Source organism: Acanthochromis polyacanthus, chromosome 22 (assembly GCF_021347895.1).
Source record: "Acanthochromis polyacanthus isolate Apoly-LR-REF ecotype Palm Island chromosome 22, KAUST_Apoly_ChrSc, whole genome shotgun sequence".
Taxonomy (NCBI): Eukaryota; Metazoa; Chordata; class Actinopteri; family Pomacentridae; genus Acanthochromis; species Acanthochromis polyacanthus.
In genome coordinates, this window is record NC_067134.1 from 8,691,854 (window position 1) to 8,714,809 (window position 22,956).

Below are 22,956 nucleotides of genomic sequence, written 5' to 3' on the forward strand. Positions count from 1 at the left end.
CAAACTTTGAGTTCATAATAACCAGTCATGACATCAGTTGGTTGTTTCCTAAAAGTGTGTCTTTGATTTCTGCAGAGAATACAGAAAGATGTTTCAGTTAAGAGAACTAATTAACAACGTTTTGAAGCGATGAATTTGCATATATTTGTGTGTTTTTTGGTCATGTCTGCTTTTATGTTGATTTTGCATCTTTTTGTGTGGTTTCTTGTCTTTTTTTTGGTAATGTAGTAAATTTTTGTGCTGAATTTACGTCTTTTGGGGGTTTTGTGGTCTTTTTGGTAATGCAGTCTGATTTTGCAACGTTTTGTCTGGGTTTTATGTCTTCTTTTGGAAATTGAGTGTAATTTTGTGGCACTTTCGCATCTTTCTGTGTTGATTTTGCATGTTTTTGTCGGGATTTTGTACCTTTTATTGGTAATGTAGTGTGTTTTTTGAGGGTTTTATGTGTTTGTACAGAGTTTTTGCTTCTTTTTGTGGCTCTTTTGGTCTTATTGGGGTATATAGAGGTTTTCAATTCCTAGATTGGTTCCTTTTGTGGCGACTTTGCTTCTTTTTGTGTTGAATTTGCATCTTTGTGGTCTTTTATTGGTGATGTAGTCTGTTTTTGTGGTGATTTTGCAACTTCTTGTCTGGGTTTTCTGTCTTCTTTGGAAATTGAGTGCATTTTTGTGGTGATTTTTTTGGTCTTATTTGGGTATACAATCTGTTTTTGAGTGGAGTTTTGCTTCCTTTTTCGGTGATTTTGCATCTTTGTGTAGATTTGTTGTCTTTTTTGGTAATGTGATCTGTTTTTGTGGTGGTTTTGCATCTTTTTTTCTCTCATCAGTCTGACCTGGTTCCTGATAAAGAGTAGAAAAAGACTTCCAAGCCAGGAAGGAAAAGTAGGAAACCAGAGGAAAAACAGAGCGAGTGTCCTCACTGAAGCTGCCCAGGGCTTTTATTTTGTAGGAGTGGTGTTGGCTGTAGTCACGAGACCGGCTTGGAGGGGAAGGGAGGAGGCAGCAGCAGCTCTGGGTTTCAGTGCGTCTCCTCCGGTAGGTGGAAAGTGTCGCCTCGCCAAGCCGCAAAGGTAAATTTACCCAGCAGGTTTTTCATTTCAACACCTGCTGTAAGCGTCTCTGAGCCTCGTGGAGAATCTGTACCTCTGATTTAATAACTCTGTTGGGAACTTTGCGCTCATAATCCTGGATAATTGCAGTGGGATCGTAATTAGGAACTGGATGCCACAAGTAACTGAAGCTCGGCGATGCATGTAATCCTGCTCTGTTCTTGTCTGTAGCCTCCTCACGTGAAATATGTCGATAATTCCACTTATTTTGACAGAAATTATTTCTGTAATTTAAGAAAAACACCTGCTGTCCAGCTGTGTTGTTGTCATTGTTTCTAGTGTTCAGGTTGCATTTATATCAATATCAGACATGTGAAGGAGTTTTGTTTGCAAAATGAAAAACTAACATCTTGTTTTAAGCTCATTCTGTTTGCTAAAGGAGGTTTAAATTTGTCACCATGAATGTCTTTTTATGGAACTTTTCTACACAAGTGAAGTCAAGAAAACTTGAAATAATGTCGTTCTGGAGATGCAAAAATAGACAAAAGGCGTATTTTTACTCATAATTATTTCCACGAGGGCAATTTTTGTTTGGGTTTTGTTTCTGTTTGTAGGTTTTTTGGTCTATTAGTGTGTTTTTGTTGGAGTTCTGTGTCTTTTTTGGTGATTTTACCTGTTTTTGTGGTGATTTTGTATGGTTTTTGTTGGGGTTTTGCATCTTTTTGTAGCATTTTTTAAAATTTAGTTGAGGTTTTGTGTCTGTTTGTAGGTCTTTTTGGAAATTGTGTTTCTTTTTGGAGGGGTTTTGTCAATGTTTCTAGGGTTGTTTGGTACGTTAGTGTGTTTTTGTTGGAGTTCTGTGTCTTTTTTTGGTGATTTTCCCTGTTTTTGTGGTGATTTTGTATGGTTTTTGTTGGGGTTTTGCATCTTTTTGTTGCTTTTTTAAAATTTAGTTGAGGTTTTGTGTCTGTTTGTAGGTATTTTTGGAAGTTGTGTTTCTTTTTGGAGGGATTTTGTCAATGTTTCTAGGGTTGTTTGGTACGTTAGTGTGTTTTTGTTGGAGTTCTGTGTCTTTTTTGGTGATTTTACCTGTTTTTGTGGTGATTTTGTATGGTTTTTGTTGGGGTTTTGTATCTTTTTGTAGCATTTTTTAAACTGTAGTTGAGCTTTTGTGTCTGTTTGTAGGTCTTTTTGGAAGTTGTGTTTCTTTCTGGAGGGGTTCTATCTCTGTTTCTAGGGTTGTTTGGTACGTTAGTGTGTTTTTGTTGGGGTTCTGTGTTTGTGTATTGTTTTCTTTTGTACTTCAGTGCTTTTGTTGGGGTTCTGTGTCAGTCACTACGGATGTTAATACAAACTGTCTTTTTATGGATCTTTGCTTCACAAATGAAGTCAAGACAACATGAATTATTGTCGTTCTGGAGATGCAAAAGTAGACAAAAGGTGTATTTTTAGTCGTAATTAATACCACAAGGGCAGTTTTTGTGTATTTTCATAACTCTATCTAGTGATTAACTGATTTTCTCCAGCAAGTTGTTGCTTTGAAGTCTCTCAGCTGCATTTTTTTGCACCATCTGAACATAATTTAGTGCTTTGTCTCTGCGACATTCCAGACGGGATGAAATTAAGCCATCGATAACATCCTTCCGGTCATGAAATCAACTGTTCACTGCTCACGTTTCGTTTCGTTGCACGTGACGCTGTGGCTTGGTGTTTTCTGGTCTCTGAGCGGCTCTGAATGAAGGCGTGGAGAGACGAGGCAGGTAACCGGCTGGAAAGCTCCTGAATAATGAAGACTGTTTACTTTAAAAGCACCAAAACACAACCAGAGCAGAGACTGAAGGGACCAGCCAGTGTCTCACTAGCTGCTTACCAACCCAAGATAAAGAAAATACATCTGATAAAGTTCATTTAAAGCATAACATGTCTCAGAGGAAATGCATGAGTATCCAGTTGTGTTGGTTTTGCATGTTTTTGTGGTATTTTTTAGAGTTTTTTTGTAATTTAGTGTGTTCTTGTTGGGGTGTTTTGTCTATTTGCAGGTTTTTTTTGTTAAATTAGTGTGTTTTTGGGGGGTTTCTGGGTGTATTTGTTGGTTTTCGTGTCTTTTTTGTTGATTTTGTGAGTTTTTGTGTTGTTATAGCATCTTTTTGTTGGCTTTTTTGTTAGGATTTGTGTCTATTTGTGTTTTTTTTGGTACTTTTGTGTGGGTTCTGTGTTTTTTGGTTGTTTTTTGATAATTTAGCGTGTTCTTGTTAGGGTTTTGTGTCTGTTTGTAGGTCTTTTTTGCTAATTTATTGTGTTTTCGTTGGGTTTCTGTGTCTGGTTTGATCTTGCTTCTTTTTTGTGGTGATTTTGCATCATTTTTTGATAATATCATTTGTTTCTGGGGTGAAGTGTCATATTTCTGTGATGATTTTGCATCTTTCTGTGGATTTTTTGTTGTCTTTTTAGGCAATGCAGTCTTTTTGTGGGGATTTTGCAGCTTTTTGTCATGGCTTTGTGTCTTTATTTGGTAAATTAGTGTGTTTTTGTGGGGGTTCATGTCTTTATGTGGGGTTTTTAAATATTATTGTGGGGATTTTGCATGTTTTTGTGGTGATTATGCAACTTTTTGTAGGGTTTCATGTCTGTTTTTGGTAATTTAGCCAACAGCAACAGAGAAAGTGAGCGCGTTTTCCTGGAAATTCAACATAATTTACTTTTAAGTTACATCAAGTTACTATATGACAAAAAAGATTACCAGCACTAAATAGTGTAAAACGTGAATTCAAAAATGTACCAAAGATTTGACCCTTTAAGTAAATAGTGATAATATTTATAACTTTATTTAAGTTTGCAAAGTGCGTCAACCTTCCTGTAACTGTGCAAATACACAGAACACAACAAGACTCTGCAGACAACACAACAGGAAAAGTCCTCTCCACAGACGCTGGAGGATATCAGCCAGGAAATCTTTATCCCCAACAGGAATTGAGACCAGCTGACTCTGAAAACATAAGAAAGGAGCACAAATACAGATGCTAAGTAGCACTTTGATGCTGTGCTTTTGCTTTTAGGTTGCATTTTGAGGCATTTATCACAGAAACATATTCTGTTTCCCGCTTCTCCAATGTACAGATTTTATTGTTGTAAATTGAATATCTCAGGCTCATAGAAATATCTCATTAATTGTTTGTAGTGCTGAAAATGTAATCTAGTATTAATCCTGATTTTGGCATCTTACAGATGTAGATAAAACCACTTGGTTTCAGTTTGGGTCGATGTGACATTAGTATGCCTCGTTTCACTAGTTTTAAAGCATTTTTTGTTTCACAGCTGTCTGAGTGGAGACTAGAAGCTTCTCTGTGCACAGCTGCCTAATTAGCTTCTACTGTAGCTTGCATGGACAATTCTGTTCATACTTTGCCTGTCTTACTCTTGCCTGTCATCTTAAGGAAAAGATTGTGTCACACAACAGAGCATTTAGGGTTTGTTTGTGGGTCTTTTTGGTAATTTTTCTTGTTTTGTTGGCGTTCTGTGTCAGTTTGAGGGTGTTTTGGTAACTGAGTGTAGTTTGTTGGTAGCCTAGCCGCGCTAGACAACCCACGGCAACAAATTTAATTCTCTGCCAGGGTCGACAACAAAAACGACAACAGTCGTTGAGCTCCATTAGCACCGACTCTGAATAATCTTTCTATTAACATGTCTGTAATATACTTGAGCTTCACCCATTGACTGTATAAATAAGGCTTCACCGAACTACCGCATCCTCTGATTTCCGGCGCTCTAGGAGCCTATTCGTTGCACTGATTGGTTGTATACCTACCCAATTGCTGCAGAGTGATTTGATAGACAACCTTTTAGCCTGCCTCCCTCCCTGTCGAGCGTGCCTAGACCCTTGTGTCTTCAGAGCATGGGTCTAGCGCGGCTAGGCTAGTTTGTTGGGGTTTTGTGTCCATTTGTAGGTCTTCTTGGTAATTTTGTGTGTTCTGTGTCTGTCTGTTATTGTTTTGTTTTTTTGTAATTTAGTGTTTTTGTTGGGGTTCTGTGTCTGTTTTTTTTCTTTTTTTTGTAATTTAGTGTGGTTTTTTTGGAGGGGGGTTGTGTCGGTTTATATATATATTTTTTAATTTAATGTTTTTGTTGGGCTTCTGTGTCTGTTTTTTTTTCTTTTTTTTGTAATTTAGTGTGGTTTTTTGGAGGGGGGTTGTGTCGGTTTATATATATTTTTTTTAATTTAATGTTTTTGTTGGGCTTCTGTGTCTTTCAGCTGCTCTAGTGTGTAAATTGGTGAATTTTTGACTTTAATGGAACGGCAAACTGAAGATATTCAATTCTGGGCAAACAAATCAATATTTTCATGAACAAATTTGATAGTTTTTGGATGTTTTCTAATAATTTCAGCCAGAAAGTAGCTGCTAGATTGACTCATAATAAAAATACTGATTAGTTGCAGTCTGATTTTACATCACAATTCTGTACGCGTTAAGAACAAACTGTGATAATTTCACTTTGAAGTGTCAACCACATTTAAACTTCACACCTCTGATTTAATAATCTACAGCTATTTTGATAACGGTTTGAGCATTTTAGTCACTTTTAGACAAAAGAAAAGACAAAATTTTCCTAGTTTTAGTTGTTTAAATGTGTAAACCTGTTGCATTTTGTGTCTTAATATATCAGCTAACTGAAGATCTTTAATTGTGGTCTTTTCCCCAAAGAAATCAGTATTTTAATGGACATTTTTTTTATTGTTTTTGAGGTTTTCGAGTCATTTAATCAAGAAAGTAGCTGCGTGATCATAATTCTATACTTCAGGCGACGTCAGTTCAGTTGAAGTCCAGTAAAACTGAAACTGAAGCGCTGCCACCAGAACTTTTACAGCTTTGTTGGAGAGAATAAAAACTGATTTGTGATAATCACCAGGGGGAACAAAGTGTCTGAGACTAATTGCGACGCTCGTCTGAAAGCCAGGTCACAAGCTTTCCTCCTGGCAGCGCCTAAAAGTCTTCAGGAGCTGGAAGCCTGATGGAGTCTGACAGCTGATCTCACCGATGTGAATTCACAAAATGAATTTAAGTTTACGAGTAAAAGAAGCCGGGGAGCGTGGGAGAGGAGCTGCACACATCAAATCTGTCAATTCAAAGTCTTACCCTGCAGCTTTTTATCACCAGTCTGTCTGCCAGTTCCTCTCTTCATCATTTAAATGAGTTATTGTTCTGCAAAACATCAAGGATATATGAAAAACGTCTATTTAAATACTGATTTGTTTGATCAGAATCAAAGATCTGTAGTTGGCTGTTGTATTAAGACATGACATGCAGCAGATTTACACATTGGAGCAGCTGAAACTAGTGATTTCTGGGCTTTATTTAGTCTGAAAAATGACTTAAAAAGCTTAATTAACTGAGAAATTAGATGCAAATGACCAAATCAGAGAAGTGTGAAATTTAATCACTGATGATGCTTCAAAGTGAAAAGATCACAGTGTGTTCTTGGCCCCTAAAGAATTATGATGTAAAATAAGACTGCAGCTAACCAGTATGTTTGTTATCAGTCAGTCTAGCCGCTACTTTCTGGATGAAATGATTAGAAAACATAAAAAAAGGACACAAAAACCCTAGAAAAACAAACTACATTTCCACAAAACACACTAAATGACCAAAAAAGAGACAAAAACCTGACAAAAACATACAAAATCACCACAAGAAGATACAAAAACCCTGCAACCCTCGTACAAGAGAACATAAATTTACCAAAAAAGAAACAAAAACCTTACAAATGATGCGAAATCACCACAGAAACACACTACATAGCAAAAAAACACACAAAACCCGACAAAACACACATAATTTCCACAGAACTCAATAAATTATCAAAAAAAGAAATAAAAGCCTTACAAGATGCAAAATTACCTCAAAAAGACACAAAAACCCTACAACAATACACAAAATTCCCACAGAACACATGAAAATACCAAAGAAAGAAGCAAAAACCTTACAAAAAGATGTAAAATTACCACAAAAACCCTACAAGTCCCAAACAAAAAGACACAAGATTTAAAAAAAGACACAAAAACCCTACGAAAACACACTAAAATAGCAAAAAAAAGAAACAAAAACCTTACAAGAAGACGCAAACTCCCCTCAGAAAGACAGTAACCCAATGAAAAATGTCCATTGAAATACTGAATTTGTTTGTAACCAGAACAGGATTTGTTCCAGTTTCTATCATTGTAAATGTCATCAGGATGGAGATGTATTTTATTTTTGACATTTTAAACAGGAAACAGGGGATTTTCTGTGCTGAGTTCAGTCATGGTTGTTGTCTTTATGAGTATTGTCTTTGAGAACTCTTCTATCTAAAGGTTTGTTCAGCTGAAGGTTGTATGTTGGATTGTTACTGTCCAGATGTAGATCTTTACGATCCTTATCTTGGAGAACTCTTCCATCTAAAGGTTTGTTCAGTTGAAGGTTGTATGTTGGATTGTTACTGTCCAGATGTAGATCTTTACGATCCTTATCTTGGAGAACTCTTCCATCTAAAGGTTTGTTCAGTTGAAGGTTGTATGTTGGATTGTTACTGTCCAGATGGAGATCTTCCTGATGATGGTCTTTGAGAACTCTTCTATCTAAGGGTTTGTTGAACAATCTGGAGGTTTTATGTTGGATTGTTACTGTCCAGATGTAGATCTTTACGATCCTTATCTTGGAGAACTCTTCTGTCTAAAGGTTTGTTCGGTTGAAGGTTGTATGTTGGATTTTTACAGATCTTGGAGCGTCTGTGTGGATTCAGATCGAAGATTTGTGTAAATAATCAGTTGTTTTAGTGCAAAGTCTTTATTCTAACCAGTTCATGACCTTCCTCTTCCTGTTTTCTCTGAATGTTTACCTTTGAAACAGGAAGGAGGAAGTAGAACTGGTGTCCAGATAAAACTAGCAGCTGAGTGACGCTGCCCTCTGCTGGACAAACACTGGAACTGCTCTGTTGTTGTCGACATCTTTCTGTGCTCATTTAATGTCTTTTTGTGAGGTTTTTGTGTCCTTTTGTAAGGTTCTTCTGTCTTTTTTGGTAACTGAGTGTGTTTTCTGAGGATTTTATGTGCATTTTTTTATTTTTTTGTGTCTTTTTGTGGGAGTTGTAGGTTTTTTGTTGTGATTTTGCATCTTCTTGTAAGGTTTTTGTTTCTTTTTTTGGGTAATTTTGTGTATTGGGAGAGCTTTGTGAGGTTTTTGCATCTGTTTGTGGTGATTTTTTGTATTTTGTAAAGGTCATTCATATTGTTGTGTATTTTTGTGGTGATTTTGCATCTTATTGTGACAATTGTGCATTTCTTTCTATAATTTTGGTGTCTATTTGTGGTTAATTTAGCATATTTTCTATGTGATTTATTGTGGTTCTAGTGAAATTGCATATTTGGGTGCTTTTTGTAGAGTTGTGTGTCTTTTTTTGGTAGTTTTGTGTGCCTGTATGGGGGGTTTAAGCCTTTTAATGGTGATTTAGCAACTTTTTTTTTTTTGGAGAGGCGGGAGTTGTGTCTTTTTGGCTGATTTTACATGTGCTTGCGGTCATGTTGCATCTTTTTGTGGTGATTTCTTGTATTTTGTAAAGGTTATGCTAATTTTTTGGTCATTTATATTGTTCTTCTGTATTTTTGTGGTGATTTTGCATCTTATTGTGAGAATTTTGCCACTCTTTCTATGGTTTTGGTGCCTCTCTGCGCTGATTTTGCATCGTTTTGCTGGTAATTTTGCATCTTTTCTGTGTGATTTAGTTTGGTTTTGGTGAATTTGCATATTTAGGTGGTGATTTTACATCTTTTTGTAGGGTTGTGTGTGTTCTTTTGGTCTGCTTGTGTGCTTTTCTGGGAGTTGTATGTCACTTTCTATCATTTTCTTTGCCTTTTTATGATTTAAAGCCTGCGTATTTGCACGTCGAGCAGAACTGAGCTCGCAGAGATGAAACCTCTGCAGCAGCTGGATGAACCCCGCTGTCCTTCCTCTTCCTCCTTCCTGAGTCATCATGTCTCCGTCATCCCTGGCCCCGCCCACCAGCCCCGCCTCCTTCCTCCTCCCATTGGTCCACTCCTGCTGCTCCTCCTGCTCTTCCTGCTTCCTCCTCCATCCCGTGGAGTGAATTAGAGGACGAAGCCGAGGAGGAGGAGGATCGAGGCACATGTTTCCAGGGAGGAGAGGGGGGAGGCCAGGCTGCTCTTCCCCTCTGATGTCTCCTCGTCTGGGGGAGACGTGAGGAGGACCACCGGCCTGTCTGTCCGTCCGTCTGTCCGTCCGTCCGTCTGTCCGTCCGTCGGCATGCTGAGGAAACTGGTCTGCAGGCGGATCTGCTCCTGTAAGCTGCTGCAGGGATGAAAGCGATGAATGAATGAAGGAAGAGGAGAGAGAATGTAAACACAGTCTGAGAGTTAAGGTCAGGACAGAGTGGACTTTAAGAGGACAGAGCTGCTCCGTCAACGTTAAAATTAACGCCAGTGGCTTCATTAGATGGTCTGTCCAGGTTCATCACACGGGTCTGGTTCTGTTTGGTCGGTTTTGTGGAGATTTTTCATCTTTTTTTGTGGTGTTTATGTGTCTTGTTTTGGTCATTTAGACTGTTTTGTGGATATCCGTGTCTTTTTTGGTGATTTTTGTGGGGATTTTGCATCATTTTGTAGGGTTTATGTGTGTTGTTTGGTAATTTAGAGTGTTTTTGTGGAGATTTTGTTTCTTTTTTGAGGGGATTTCGCGTCTTTTTGGGAAGTTTTTTTGCTCATATTTTGGTGATGTAGAGTATTTTGTGGACCTTTCTGTTTTATTGAGGTGATTTTGCATGTTTTTTACACGATTTCTTGTGTCTTTTGTGATGATCTTGTGTCTGTTTGTAGGATTTTTGTGTCTCGATTGGTAAAATAGTGTTATGTGTGGCTGGCTGCTGCCTCTCTCTGATCTCACTCCTCCCTTTACCTGTGCAGCTGCAGCACACCTGAGTGCTGTCAGCGCTTAGGGAGGAGGAGGGTATTTAGGGAGGCAGGAGAGGGAGGCAGGCATGAGCACCACAAAGCCACATGTCCTCCCTCTGTAAACGTGTGAGGGTGTTTGGGGAAACTCTCCTTTCGTGATTAACAATGAGTTTGATTTATTCTCCCCCCATGCGTGTTTAGATTGCTGGGATTTGTTGTTTTAGTTTGGCTGTAGTTGCTGGTAGTCCTCTTTTTGCCGTTTTCCTTTCGTAGCAGTTATTTTTGGTTAGGCGGTTTAGATAGGGATGGTGACTGGTCCGAGGGCCCATTGCCGGGTTAGCCTCGTTCACCACCCCTCTTTTGTTTCTTTTGGCCAGCAGCTACAGCCCTTTTCCTTTCACCATGATTTCTACCCTGATTAGTTGGATTATTCATAAATAAAGTTGTTGTTTTTTTCACTTTTTGAGCCTAATTGGTACATTTTTAAAGAGGCCCTAACTGTGTCTATGGAGATTTTGGGTCTTTTTGTGCAGTTTTGGGGTCTTGTTTGGGAAATTTTGAGTATTTTGTCGCACTTTTTCAAATTGTTTGTGGAGTTTTGGGGTCTTATTTTGGTAATTTGCCATGTTTTGTGGAGTTTTCCATCTTTTAGTGGGGTCTATATGTCTTGTTTGGTCATTTAGAGTGTTTTTGTGGTGATTTTTCATCTTTCTGTAGGGTTTATGTTTCTCGATTGATACATTGGTGTGTTTCTGTTGAGGTTTTATAGCTTTCTGAAGTGATTTTGTGTCTTTTTATGGAGTTTTTGGGTCTTGGTTTGGTAACTTGGTATGTTTTGTGGAGTGTTATCATTTTGTGGTGCTCTTGCGTGTTTGGGGGGATTTCCATGTATTTTTGGTGGTTTTGTGAAGTTTTTTTGGGCTTATTTTGGTCATTTAGTACGTTTTGTGAAGTTTTCTGTCTGTTTATGGTGATTCTGCTTTTTTTGTTGGGTTTATGTGTCTTGTCTGGTGATTTTAGTGTTTTTGTGGTGGTTTTGTGTCTTTGAGGTCATGTTGCATCGTTTTGTGGGAGTTCTGAGCCTTTGTGGTGTCTTTGCATCTTTTTGTGGAGTTTTTGTGACTCTTTGTGTAGATTTTGCTTCTTTGTGGTGACCTTTCTCTGTAACCTTTAAACATTTTGAGGACTCTGTCAGACATGTTTGTTAACCTGCAAACGCTACAGGTTTCCAGCCTCTCTAGACTTTGCCTCTCTACTCAATAATGTCCCAATAAACTGATTTTAGGCTGGAAAGTGTGCTTTGCTGGCAGAGATCTTTGGTCCTGGTTTGGTCCCGTCGTGTTGCGTTTCTGTTGATCTTAAGTTCAGGGTTTTTTCCTTCACACAGTCCCCTTGTGTTGATATTGGGAGCTGTGGATTCTGCTCGCAGGAGGAACTGCGACCTGATGGCCATGACCGATGCGTTTTCTAAGCGTCCTGCTGCTGTGTGTGTGCAAACGTTAAATAATGAAGAAGGATCGATCGCTGGCCGAGCAGATTCCTGAGCTGAGGGGAAACTCACCCGGCTGTTGGAGGAGTTAAAATCCAGCACAGGAGCTTTAATCTCCTTCTTGAATAACATTCAACAGATCCACGTGTGAAAGTACAAAATAAATCTGAGGGTTTTTTTAAGCCTTTGTGGTGATTTTGGGTCTTTTTGGGGAAAGTGTTGCATCTTTTTTCTTAATCTAGGGTGTTTTTTTTGAATATCGTATGTCTTTTTGAGGGGATTTTGCATCTTTTTGTCTTGTTTTGGTAATTTAGTATGTTTTGTGAAGTTTCCACTGCTTTTGTGGTGATTTTGCATCTTTTTGTAGGATTTTTGTGTGCTTTTTGGTTGTTTAGAGTGTTTTTCAGGAGGTTTTCTGTGTTTTTGTGGTGATTTTGCATCTTTTTGTAGGATTTTTGTGTGCTTTTTGGTTGTTTAGAGTGTTTTTCAGGAGGTTTTCTGTGTTTTTGTGGTGATTTTGCATCTTTTTGTGTCGTTTTGGGGCCTTGTTTTAGTAATATAGTATGTTTTGTTTTAATTTTGTGTGTCTTTGTGGTGATTTTGCATATTTTGGATGATTTCCATGTCTTTTTTTGGTGATTTTGTGTATTTTTTTTGGTGATTTTGTGTCTTTTTGAAGGTTTCTTGTGTGTTTTTGTGGCAATGTTGCATCTTTTTATGGGATTTGTGTGTCTTCTGTGGTAATTTAGTGTTTTTTGTGGAGTTTTCTGTCGTTTTGTGGTGATTTTGCATCTTTTTGTGGAATGTTGCAGTCTTGTTTTTCTTCTTAAGTAGCAATAAACTATAAATCTTTAAATTTTTATGCGTAATGAGGAATCTAAGCCTCGATCTTCTGACATTTTTACTCCCTTTATTTGATTTACCAAGAAAATCATCAGCATCGTTTTTATTAATAAATTTGTAGATTCAGAACCTTTTTGGACATTAGAGAAAAAATATTCGGCCATTTAGTGTTTTTTTTTTTTATGTTTTTATTTTCACATTTGAACTTCTGCAGAATACAGTTTTAACACCAGGAGATTATAGATATTTAAAATGTTTGCACGTAATCACTTAAGGACTTTTTAAATCAAACTACAAATAAAATGTAAACAAAAAGAAAACTTTTGATGACGTTGGCATGAAGCTTTCAAAAAATAAAAAAAATGTAACTTATTTTTTATGTCTTCTGTTCAAATCAAAATATTATTCTATCTGTAATGACATAAAAGCAACAAATACTCATACTTTTCTTTAATAATTCATTTTCAGTAACATGTGGTATTGCTGCTGTACAATGTTTCCTCACATGTCCTGCTGTGGTCTCTCCATACTGGGAAGAACACTGGACCTACTGTTCAGTTTGTGTGTCTGATCTTCAGCTGGTTGTGTTGCAGGAATGCCAGCTATGTCCTCTGTGTCAGCAGAAAGATAAGATGCAGAAATGTCAGAATCCGCCTGCCCGATGGCCTTTCCTCTGTTCTCCAGTCACGTGACCAGAAGCCTCCGTCTGTCTTTGTTTCAGACAAGAACTTCGAGGACGATGACTCGGTGGACGGCGGTCGCTCCTCGTCCTCGTCCAAAGGCGCCTCGCTGTCCGGGAGGAAGGCGGTGAGCATGGGTTCGTTTCGACGGCCCGCCTCAGCCTCCAGCACCAAGTCTACAGGTCAGAACCAACAAGTGGAAGAAACAAACAGAACTACATCAGTGCGAGAGTTGAAACACCACAACTGGAGATGTTTGTGCTGTCTTTGGACATATTTGTATGGATCCTGCTGCTGTTGAATGCTGCAGGTTTTTAATAAACTCAGAAGAAAGACTCCTAAACAAGTGGAAGCAACGAGCTAAAGTTCAGTTTCTCACATGGCCAGCAAAGTTCTGAGACATCTATGGAGACATGAATAAAGTCATGAGGTGTTTGTGTCGACTTTTCTCACTTCTGAGCAGCATTACGCTCTCTGCCAACTCATAAAAACTTCATGTCATCTTGTCAGGGTCACTGAAGAAAATGAGTCAGTTTTTTAGAATTTTCCTCAACAGTAAACACTGACTCACTTACAAAAGAAGTAATTCAGTAAAAAGCTGGAAGGATGCTAAACTGTGGTCTCGGTGTTGTTTGCAGGGAGGGATGGATCCGGTGCTGGAGCTGTGGATGAGGAGGACTTCATCCAGGCATTTGAGGATGTTCCCACAGTGCAGGTAGGAGCTCGTCTTTATCCCACACAGACAGAACAGATGAGTAATTAATGTTAAACTTCATCCTTTGTCGTCCTGCTCCATCAGATTTACTCTAACAGGGAGGTGGAGGAAGCCATGGCGAAGATACGAGATGTTCTGTCTGATGACAAGCGGGACTGGGAGCTCCGGGTTGCAGCCGTAAGAAGTCCTCATCTCAGGTTGAGTTATGGGTTGGGTGAGAACACCCACTGACCTGTTTCCTGTGTGTTCCTGCAGCTGAAGAAGGTGCGTTCGCTGCTGCTCGCTGGAGCTGCAGAGTTTGATGGTTTTCTGCAGCAGCTGCGACTCATGGAGGCGTCGTTTAAGCTGTCTGCCAAGGACCTGAGGTCTCAGGTGGTTAGAGAGGCCTGCATCACCCTGGGGTAAGACGTTTGGACGTCACCGATCAGATCAATCCAACATACGTCCACTCCTAGAACTCTGAGTTTTCTATAATGAACCATTGAAACAAGTGAATCTTTGTCACAAAAAAGCAATCATGCATGAAGGTGAGGCCTTAAACCAGAACACCGAACATACCACCAAGCATGGAGGTGGCAGCATCATGCTCGGGGCTTTCTAGAAGTGCTTCTGCACTGATTTCAGACTGTTTGTTGGACTGGTTCTGGACTTTTTTAGGACCGGTTTCAGACTGTGTTCTGACTGGTTGTGAATGTTTTACTGGACTGGTTTAGATTAGATTTAGATCCTGGTTCTAAACTTGCTTGATGGTAGGTTTGGTGTTCTTGGGGTTAAAGGCCTCACCCTCTCAGTATTCGTTCTGATCACAGAACTTTCCTCCAGAAAGCCTTTTCTTTGTCCATGATAATAAATCTATAAAAGAACCAAAATGCTTGATTGCTTTCACATGTTTGAATGATTCCATCATAGAAAATTATATTAGAGTGACAGGAATTAGATGGAAACTTTGGGTGTAAATCCCTGCAAGTCAGGAAAAGTTCAAACCCTAACCCTGAAAAGTAAACCGAGTGAACGGATGGTTTCTAACTTAAACAAACATCGAACGAAGATTCCTTTTCAGTCACTTTGGACAGACTTTATGTTATTTTGGTTAATTTGGACATATTTTAGGCTATTTTCAGTCATTTTGGACAGATTTTAGTCAATCTTACATCATTTTGAACAGATTTTAGACTATTTTTAATTATTCTGGACAGATTTTAAGCTCTGCTCGGCAGTTTTCAGTTATTTTGAACAGATTCTAGTCTATTTTCAGTCGCTTCAGACAGATTTCAGGGTATTTTCAATTATTTTGGACAGATTTTAGGCTGTTATCAGCAGTTTTTTCGGTTATTTTGGACAGATTTTAGGCTATTGAGTTATTTTGGCGATATTTTAAGGTATTTTAAGAAGTTTTTCAGTCACTTCAGACATATTTTAACCCATTTCCAATTCAATTCAATTCAATTCAATTTTATTTATATAGCGTCAATTACAGTCAACTCGTCTCAAGACGCTTTACAGAACCCAAATGCCTGACCCCCAGAGCAAGCCCAAAGGCGACAGTGGCAAGGAAAAACACCCTTTTAACAGGGAAGAAACCTCGAGCAGAACCCGGCTCTATATAGGGGGGACCCATCTGCCTGCTGGCCGGGCGGGTTGAGAAGGACAGAAGAGGGCAAGGGGGAGGGATGGGAGAAGATGGAGGCAAGGAAAGCAAGGAAAACACAACACACATTTGGATACATGCATGACAGGATATGTGACACAGACAAAGTATAAGCTAACATTGAAAACTGACTCATAGTTTACTCTTATGATGTACGGCTCTGACATTAAACATACTCCATATATAGCTAGCAGTAAAATTCAAACAGTATGTAAGTTAGCATAACAGTATAGTGAAGGCAATGCAGAGTTGACTGGTGGAAAAAGGGAGTTGGAAGCAGAGGGCTGGAGGAAGGTCAGCAGCAGCATCCCACAGTGGACATGGTGGAGACTGGACCAGCTGGTGGAACATCGACCGCAGATCTGAAGCATCCAGCTCTGGGACCAGGGACACTCGGAGAAATAGCACAGGGGGAAACAGAGTGAATGTACTGCAATAACGGTATACATATTAAATGTAAAGGTAGATAGAGAAGGGCTCAGTGCGTCAAGAAAAGTCCCCCAGCAGCCTATAGGCCTATAGCAGCATGACTAGAGGCAGAACGAAGGGACGTCCAAGAGGGAGTCAGCTGTGCAAATGAAGACACAAGCCGAACCCCTGTGGGTCACCCAGTCAGCCCCAACTATAAGATTTGTCAAAAAGGAACGTTTTAAGCCTGGTCTTAAAAATAGAGAGGGTGTCTGCCTCTCGAACCCAAACTGGGAGCAGGTTCCACAGGAGAGGAGCTGATAACTGAAGGCTCTGCCTCCCATTCTACTTTTAGAAATTCTAGGAACAACAAGTAAGCCTGCAGCTTGAGAGCGAAGAGTTCTACTAGGATAATAAGGTACTATCAGATCTTTAAGATATGATGGAGATTGGTTATTAAGAGCTTTATATGTCAGAAGAAGGATTTTAAATTCCAGTCACTTTTGTTTGTCACTGTTTTTGTGCTGACCTCCAACCCTTCGTGTCTCCAGCCACCTGTCCTCGGTGCTCGGCGGCCGGTTCGACCACGCAGCCGAGGCCATCATGCCGACTCTCCTCAACCTGGTCCCCAACAGTGCCAAAGTCATGGCCACCTCCGGCGTGGCCGCCATCCGCCTCATCCTCCGAGTACGAAAACACACCGACATGCAGACACGTCTAATCTGGTTTAGCTGCTCACCAGGCGGCAGCTAATGACGTTAGCTCAGCAACAGACAAAAATCAGATTTAGTGCTGCAAATCCCATTTCATGTCCAAAAGAAAACACTTTGTTGTTGTCAGTTACTAATGGCACAGCGTGAGCCTCATTAAAAAACATGAGAAATAGGCTTTTTTTAACTGTTTGTTGTTGTTTTGCAGCACACACACTACCCACGCCTCATCCCCATCATCACCAGCAACTGTACCTCCAAATCTGTGGCTGTCAGAAGGTGAGAGTCACATTTTATTTTAGTTTATTTTACCCATGCATTTATAGTAGGTTTGTGTTTTATAGTTATTTAATTGCACTATTTTTATGTTAAAATTTTGTAAATATTTTTAATTTATATATATTTTCCTTTCAGTTATATTCATGTATTTTTACAGTTTTTTGTTTAATTTTATTAATTTATTTTTATGCCGTTGTATATTTTTTTGACTTTTTATTTTTAATATTGTTTATGATTTTATTTTATTTTATCAATATTAATGTATTTATATTTTATTTATATTGTAACATTTTTGCATACTTTTTTGAATATTTATTGTTTTTTTCTGACTTATTTCTATTTTAATTTACATATTAATTGAGAATTAGGATTATTTTCATCAGTTTTCCTGATATTTATCCAGAAATTGTTGCTGTATTTATTCTCAGTAGTTTTTAGAGGTGGTATCAGACTTCCTGTGAGGTTTTATTTTGTGGTTTTTCAGGCGCTGCTTCGAGTTCATGGACCTGCTGCTGCACGAGTGGCAGACGAGCGCTCTGGAGAGGTGAGAAACGTCACGCTGTCGACTGCTTTTCATTGAAAACGTTGGAAAAGACTTCAGATTTCACATTTTCATGCTTTAAATTTGCACAAACAGTCTCTTTTTTTGTTGATTTCTACATTCAAACTGTGGACTTGACAGACTTTTGCACAGTAAATCGAAAACAAAGACACTGACTGTCGGTGTGAGGAAACGTGACACCGGCCTGTCTCGGCGGTTTCCATGGCGACGCCTCCCAAAGGCTCGCTGTGTTTCCGTCGCCGGGGAGAAACCAGAGCTGATCCTCGTTACCGGGGGGAGATCTCTGGTTCTGATCGATCAAGCACCAAACAAAGAGCCTCAGATAATCAGTTTATTAGAATCATAAAGACGGAAACTTTTCTGGTTCTCCACCGTTTGACTCAGACGCTGCTCAGACTTCTGATTTCACTGGCAGTGGTAAAAAAAAAATCTAGATATTTTCAGTCATTTTGTACAGATTTTGGGATATTTTCAGTTGTTTTCTACAAATATTAGTGTATTTGAAGTTATTTTGGACAGATTTTAGTCTATTCTTTGAAGTTTTCAGTCATTTTGGTCAGATTTTCATTTTTAAGAGGCATTTTTGATCATTTTGGTGTCACTTTTTGACATTTTCAACAAAATTTGAGTAATGTTAGACAAGGTTCAAATCAGTAAGAACATTCTGGATGTAGTTTAGGTTATCTTGGACAGGCTTTCACTAATAAAAGACATTTGTGACAGATTTTTTGACAAAAGTTGAGTTATTTGGGACATTTTTTGTTATTTTGACCAAATTTTTTTTTTTCAGTTTTTGAAAAAGCTGAAAGAGAAAAAATCCTAGGATAATTTTGGGCAACTTTTGGTAATTTCTTGAAACTTTTGAGTCATTTTGGACATGTTTTTGTAATTTTTTACAAAGTTTCAGTAATTTTTTCACAGCTTTCGAGTCACTGAGGACATTTTTGATGTAGTTTGACTTATTTAGGACACATTTAAGACAATTTTCAATCATTTAAAAACATTTTTAACCATTTCGGAAAATTTTGACATTTTCAGCAAAGTTTGAGAAGCAAGTTTCAAATCAATAAAAACCTGTTAGACATAGTTGAAGTCATTTTGGAAATTTTTGATCCAATTGCTTTGTTTTGGAATAATTTTTGACAATGATTTTGAGACATTTTCAGAAAATTTTTGAGTAATTCTGGATCAATTTCACATCACTTAGGACCATAGAAAAGTAAAAATAAACAAAGAAATACACGCAAGTTGGTACTGGATACATTTTTTTTATATGTAGAAATTTTAAAAATACACAGATTCTTCTGAATGTGGAATATAATAAAATTGCATGTTTTCTGTCCCTGCAGACACGGAGCGGTTTTAATGGAAACCATAAAGAAAGGAATCCACGACGCCGACGCCGAGGCTCGATCCGTGGCCAGGAAGTAGGTGGAGCAGCCGGACCAGCGTCAGGATTAGAGGCTGGAGGTGATCCGAGCAACGCCGGAGCAGTGATCTGTTGGGTTTTATGTTGCAGGTGTTACTGGGGTTTCCACGCTCACTTCAGCCGGGAGGCGGAGCTTCTGTTCCAGGGCCTGGAGTCGTCCTATCAGAAGGCTCTGCAGGCTCACCTGAGGAGCGGCGACAGTCTGGCGTCACTTCCTGCCTCCGATCGATCCTCCTCGTCGTCTCAGGAGAGCCTCAAGTACGACGACTCCTCCTCTGATTGATTGGCTTATTGATTAACCCTCAGAGCAGCGAGCAGTTTTAGCTCCTGTCACAGTTTTCTTCACCCTTACTCAGAATTTGTGCAAAATGGCTTCAGATTTATCTGAAAGGACTCCAAATTTTATCGAGAATTACTATAAACTGTTCATTGACTCAAAATTGGGGTTAAATAGATGAAAAATGACCCTGAAGTACTCCAAAATTACCTTTTCAACAATTACAAAAACTTGTACAAAATGACCAAAATGTCATAAATATCTCAAACCCTGTCCAAAATTAGTTAAAATCTGTCCAAAATGAACATCAATTGTCCTCAATAGCTCAAAGTTTTTTCCAAAATGATTCAAAATTTATCAAAAATGATTCCAAAATGACCAAGAATGTCTTAATAATGAGCCAAAGCATGTTTAAAATGAGTCAAAAAATTGTCTAAAATTAACACAATTTGTCCAAAATGACTTGAAATTTGTCCAAAAAACTATTTAAAGTTTGTGCATTTTTTTAATTACTCAATTCTTTTTCAAAATGACAGCAAGTTGTCGAAAATGGCATAAGAAGACTCCAAACGGACTGCCAAACTATCCAAAATGGCTTGACATTTGTGTAAAATAGATCAAAAATTACCATAAAATATTCCAGAAGTACTCTTATTTTGTTGAAATTTACGAGAACTTGTCCAAAATGACTCAGAGCTTTTTCCAAAATTAGTGAAGATTTTTCATAAATTATTCCAAAATGACCAAAATTTTCTTAAATAACTCAAAGCCTCTCCAAAATGAGTTGAAATTCGTCCAAAATGAGCACAATTTTTCCTTGATTCCTCGAAATGATTCCAAATTCATGATAGTTGATTCCAAAATGACCAACAGTGTGTTAATGAGTCGAGACATGTTCAAAATGAGTCAAAAATTATCCCAAATTAACATTTATTCAAAATGACTTAAAGTTTTCCCAAAATGTCTCAAAATTATCAACTTTTGTCCAAAACAAATCAAAAATCGTCCAAAATGCCTTGAAAAACAAAATGAAAATGACTCAAATTAATTAAAAGTGACTAAGATTTGTCCTAAATGGACAAAATTTGACCAGAATGTTTTAAAATTTGTCCAAAATGACCCAAATTCTCTCAAATATCTGGAAGCCTAGAAACCTCTCATTACTCCTGTGATTTAGTAGCTGTTTGTTCATTTGTTTTCTCCAAACCTTTCTCTTTTATTTTCCTCCTCCAGTCGACCTCTGACGGCTAAAAGCTCTGTGGGAAGCAGCAGATGTAAGTGAAACCTGAAACATCTTCCATCTACACAAACACAATCAAATATCTGTCAAAAAGTGGAAAATCCTGACCAAAAGATGAGACAATTATGGAGTTGTTTCATCTCAAATGTTTTTAAATGTACGTGAATTCATCATGATGCTGCCGCCACCGTGCTTCAGACTATTATGTAAATTCATCATGATGCCTCCACCACCGTGCTTCAGACTATTATGTAAATTCATCATGATGCCTCCACCACCGTGCTTCAGACTATTATGTAAATTCATCATGATGCCTCCGCCACCGTGCTTCAGACTATTATGTAAATTCATCATGATGCCTCCACCACCGTGCTTCAGACGATTATGTAAATTCATCATGATGCCTCCGCCACCGTGCTTCAGACTAATATGTAAATTCATCATGATGCCTCCGCCACCGTGCTTCAGACTATTATGTAAATTCATCATGATGCCTCCGCCACCGTGCTTCAGACTAATATGTAAATTCATCATGATGCCTCCACCACCGTGCTTCAGACTAATATGTAAATTCATCATGATGCCTCCGCCACCGTGCTTCAGACGATTATGTAAATTCATCATGATGCCTCCACCACCGTGCTTCAGACTAATATGTAAATTCATCATGATGCCTCCACCACCGTGCTTCAGACTAATATGTAAATTCATCATGATGCCTCCACCACCGTGCTTCAGACTAATATGTAAATTCATCATGATGCCTCCACCACCGTGCTTCAGACTAATATGTAAATTCATCATGATGCCTCCGCCACCGTGCTTCAGACTAATATGTAAATTCATCATGATGCCTCCGCCACCGTGCTTCAGACTAATATGTAAATTCATCATGATGCCTCCGCCACCGTGCTTCAGACTAATATGTAAATTCATCATGATGCCTCCGCCACCGTGCTTCAGACTAATATGTAAATTCATCATGATGCCTCCGCCACCGTGCTTCAGACTAATATGTAAATTCATCATGATGCCTCCGCCACCGTGCTTCAGACTAATATGTAAATTCATCATGATGCCTCCGCCACCGTGCTTCAGACTAATATGTAAATTCATCATGATGCCTCCGCCACCGTGCTTCAGACTAATATGTAAATTCATCATGATGCCTCCGCCACCGTGCTTCAGACTATTATGTAAATTCATCATGATGCCTCCGCCACCATGCTTCAGACTAATATGTAAATTCATCATGATGCCTCCACCACCGTGCTTCAGACTAATATGTAAATTCATCATGATGCCTCCACCACCGTGCTTCAGACTATTATGTAAATTCTAGCAGCATCAAGTTTTAATGTTTATATATGTCAGAAAATATTTGATATGTGAATCTGAAATCGTAGAAATATGAGCATACGTACTCATATTTGATGGTATTTAAACTTCAGACAGATCAGAGGTTGTTGATGGGTTGTGTTAAAGTTAAAAAAGCTAAAGTGAGTTTTTCCGTCCTGCAGCCAAAGCTCCTCATTCCTCCCGGACGCCGGCGGCCTCGTCTCCCGGTTCTCTGCAGCGTTCTCGCAGCGACGTGGACGTGAACGCCGCTGCCACCGCCACCGCCAGGACCAGGATGCCGCCCGTGCACACCACCGCCACCATGCACGCTTCACCTTTCAGCTCGGCCTCCGCTCTGCCCCCCGGATCCTACGCCTCGCTGGGTAAGACGACAAATCAGATGGAACGTTATTAGTTCTGAAAACAGTCTGTGTGGAAAGTTCTAAAAAGAAAACAAACTTTCCTGATCCTTCACTGAGGAAATGTTCACATTACAGAAGCCCAACAGGCATACAGACCAAGAAAAGATGTACAAAATCGACAAAAACCCCTTTGCTATTAAAGATTTTTGACATTTTAGTTCATTAATATTTAGGTTTTTGACACAATAATACAACAATACACTAAGTCCAATAATGTCCATGTCCAAGTCGTACCTGCTGTTTCCGCCCCCCCACCTCCTCCTCGTCTTACCTGTTGACCCTAAACACCTGTTGTGTTTCTCCTGGTCGCCCACCCGTCAGACGACTCGTGGTCTGTCGGTGCAGACGGTAAGCTGAGTGGACGGAGGAACGAAGCTCCTCGCTGTGTTTACCCTCCATCATGGTGACGTGTTGGTTCGTCTGTGGTGGATCTGTCAGTGCATGGACTGTCTGAGCATGTTTACGGGAGATCAGTCGGCTCCGATACGTGGGCTGAAGATGAAAACATCCTCAGACTGAACTCTGTATTAGCATTTACCCTCCTTTACAGTCCTATTCTCTCACTTCAATGACTGAACTGAAGGAAAACTTGCATGTTGATCTGATGTCTCTCTCTGAGTCTGTATTTGTTGTTTTGTCTTCAAAGTACAACTGCACGTCCATCTATTCTGTTTGTATAGAAGAGTCATTCCACCTTAAATTTCTGCTCCACCATCTTGGATTTGTCTGAAGCTTATATAGCATAAAATGTGAATATTTGTCGACTCACTTCGAGCAGGTTTTTCCTCCCAATGAAATTTGAGGCTGTTTAAAGGAAAATACCTGTTGAGGTTTTTCACTCTTTAGCACATTAATATACACATTTTCGACTCTTTAGTGCATTAATATAGAGGATTTTGACACTTTATTACATTAATATCCAGATTTTTGGGG

General features: G+C 39.0%; 1 protein-coding gene across 22 annotated transcripts in view; it reads left to right on the forward strand.

The window, feature by feature from the left end:
• Positions 1-22,956, forward strand: part of LOC110969725 (CLIP-associating protein 1-A-like) — a 70,578-nt gene that overhangs the window by 22,120 nt on the left and 25,502 nt on the right. For 13 of the 22 annotated variants that reach the window (XM_051941625.1, XM_051941632.1, XM_051941630.1 and 10 more), the window contains 12 exons: positions 13,037-13,177; positions 13,634-13,710; positions 13,795-13,887; positions 13,966-14,111; positions 16,318-16,453; positions 16,685-16,755; positions 17,240-17,299; positions 18,667-18,744; positions 18,837-19,004; positions 20,257-20,297; positions 21,784-21,984; positions 22,345-22,371. In XM_051941625.1, coding sequence (XP_051797585.1) covers positions 13,037-13,177; positions 13,634-13,710; positions 13,795-13,887; positions 13,966-14,111; positions 16,318-16,453; positions 16,685-16,755; positions 17,240-17,299; positions 18,667-18,744; positions 18,837-19,004; positions 20,257-20,297; positions 21,784-21,984; positions 22,345-22,371 — 1,239 coding nt within the window. Of the gene's footprint in view, positions 1-985; positions 1,070-9,168; positions 9,377-13,036; positions 13,178-13,633; positions 13,711-13,794; positions 13,888-13,965; positions 14,112-16,317; positions 16,454-16,684; positions 16,756-17,239; positions 17,300-18,666; positions 18,745-18,836; positions 19,005-20,256; positions 20,298-21,783; positions 21,985-22,344; positions 22,372-22,956 lie in introns of those variants that run through there. The other 9 variants (XM_051941628.1, XM_051941643.1, XM_051941645.1 and 6 more) reach the window with 3 other exon arrangements.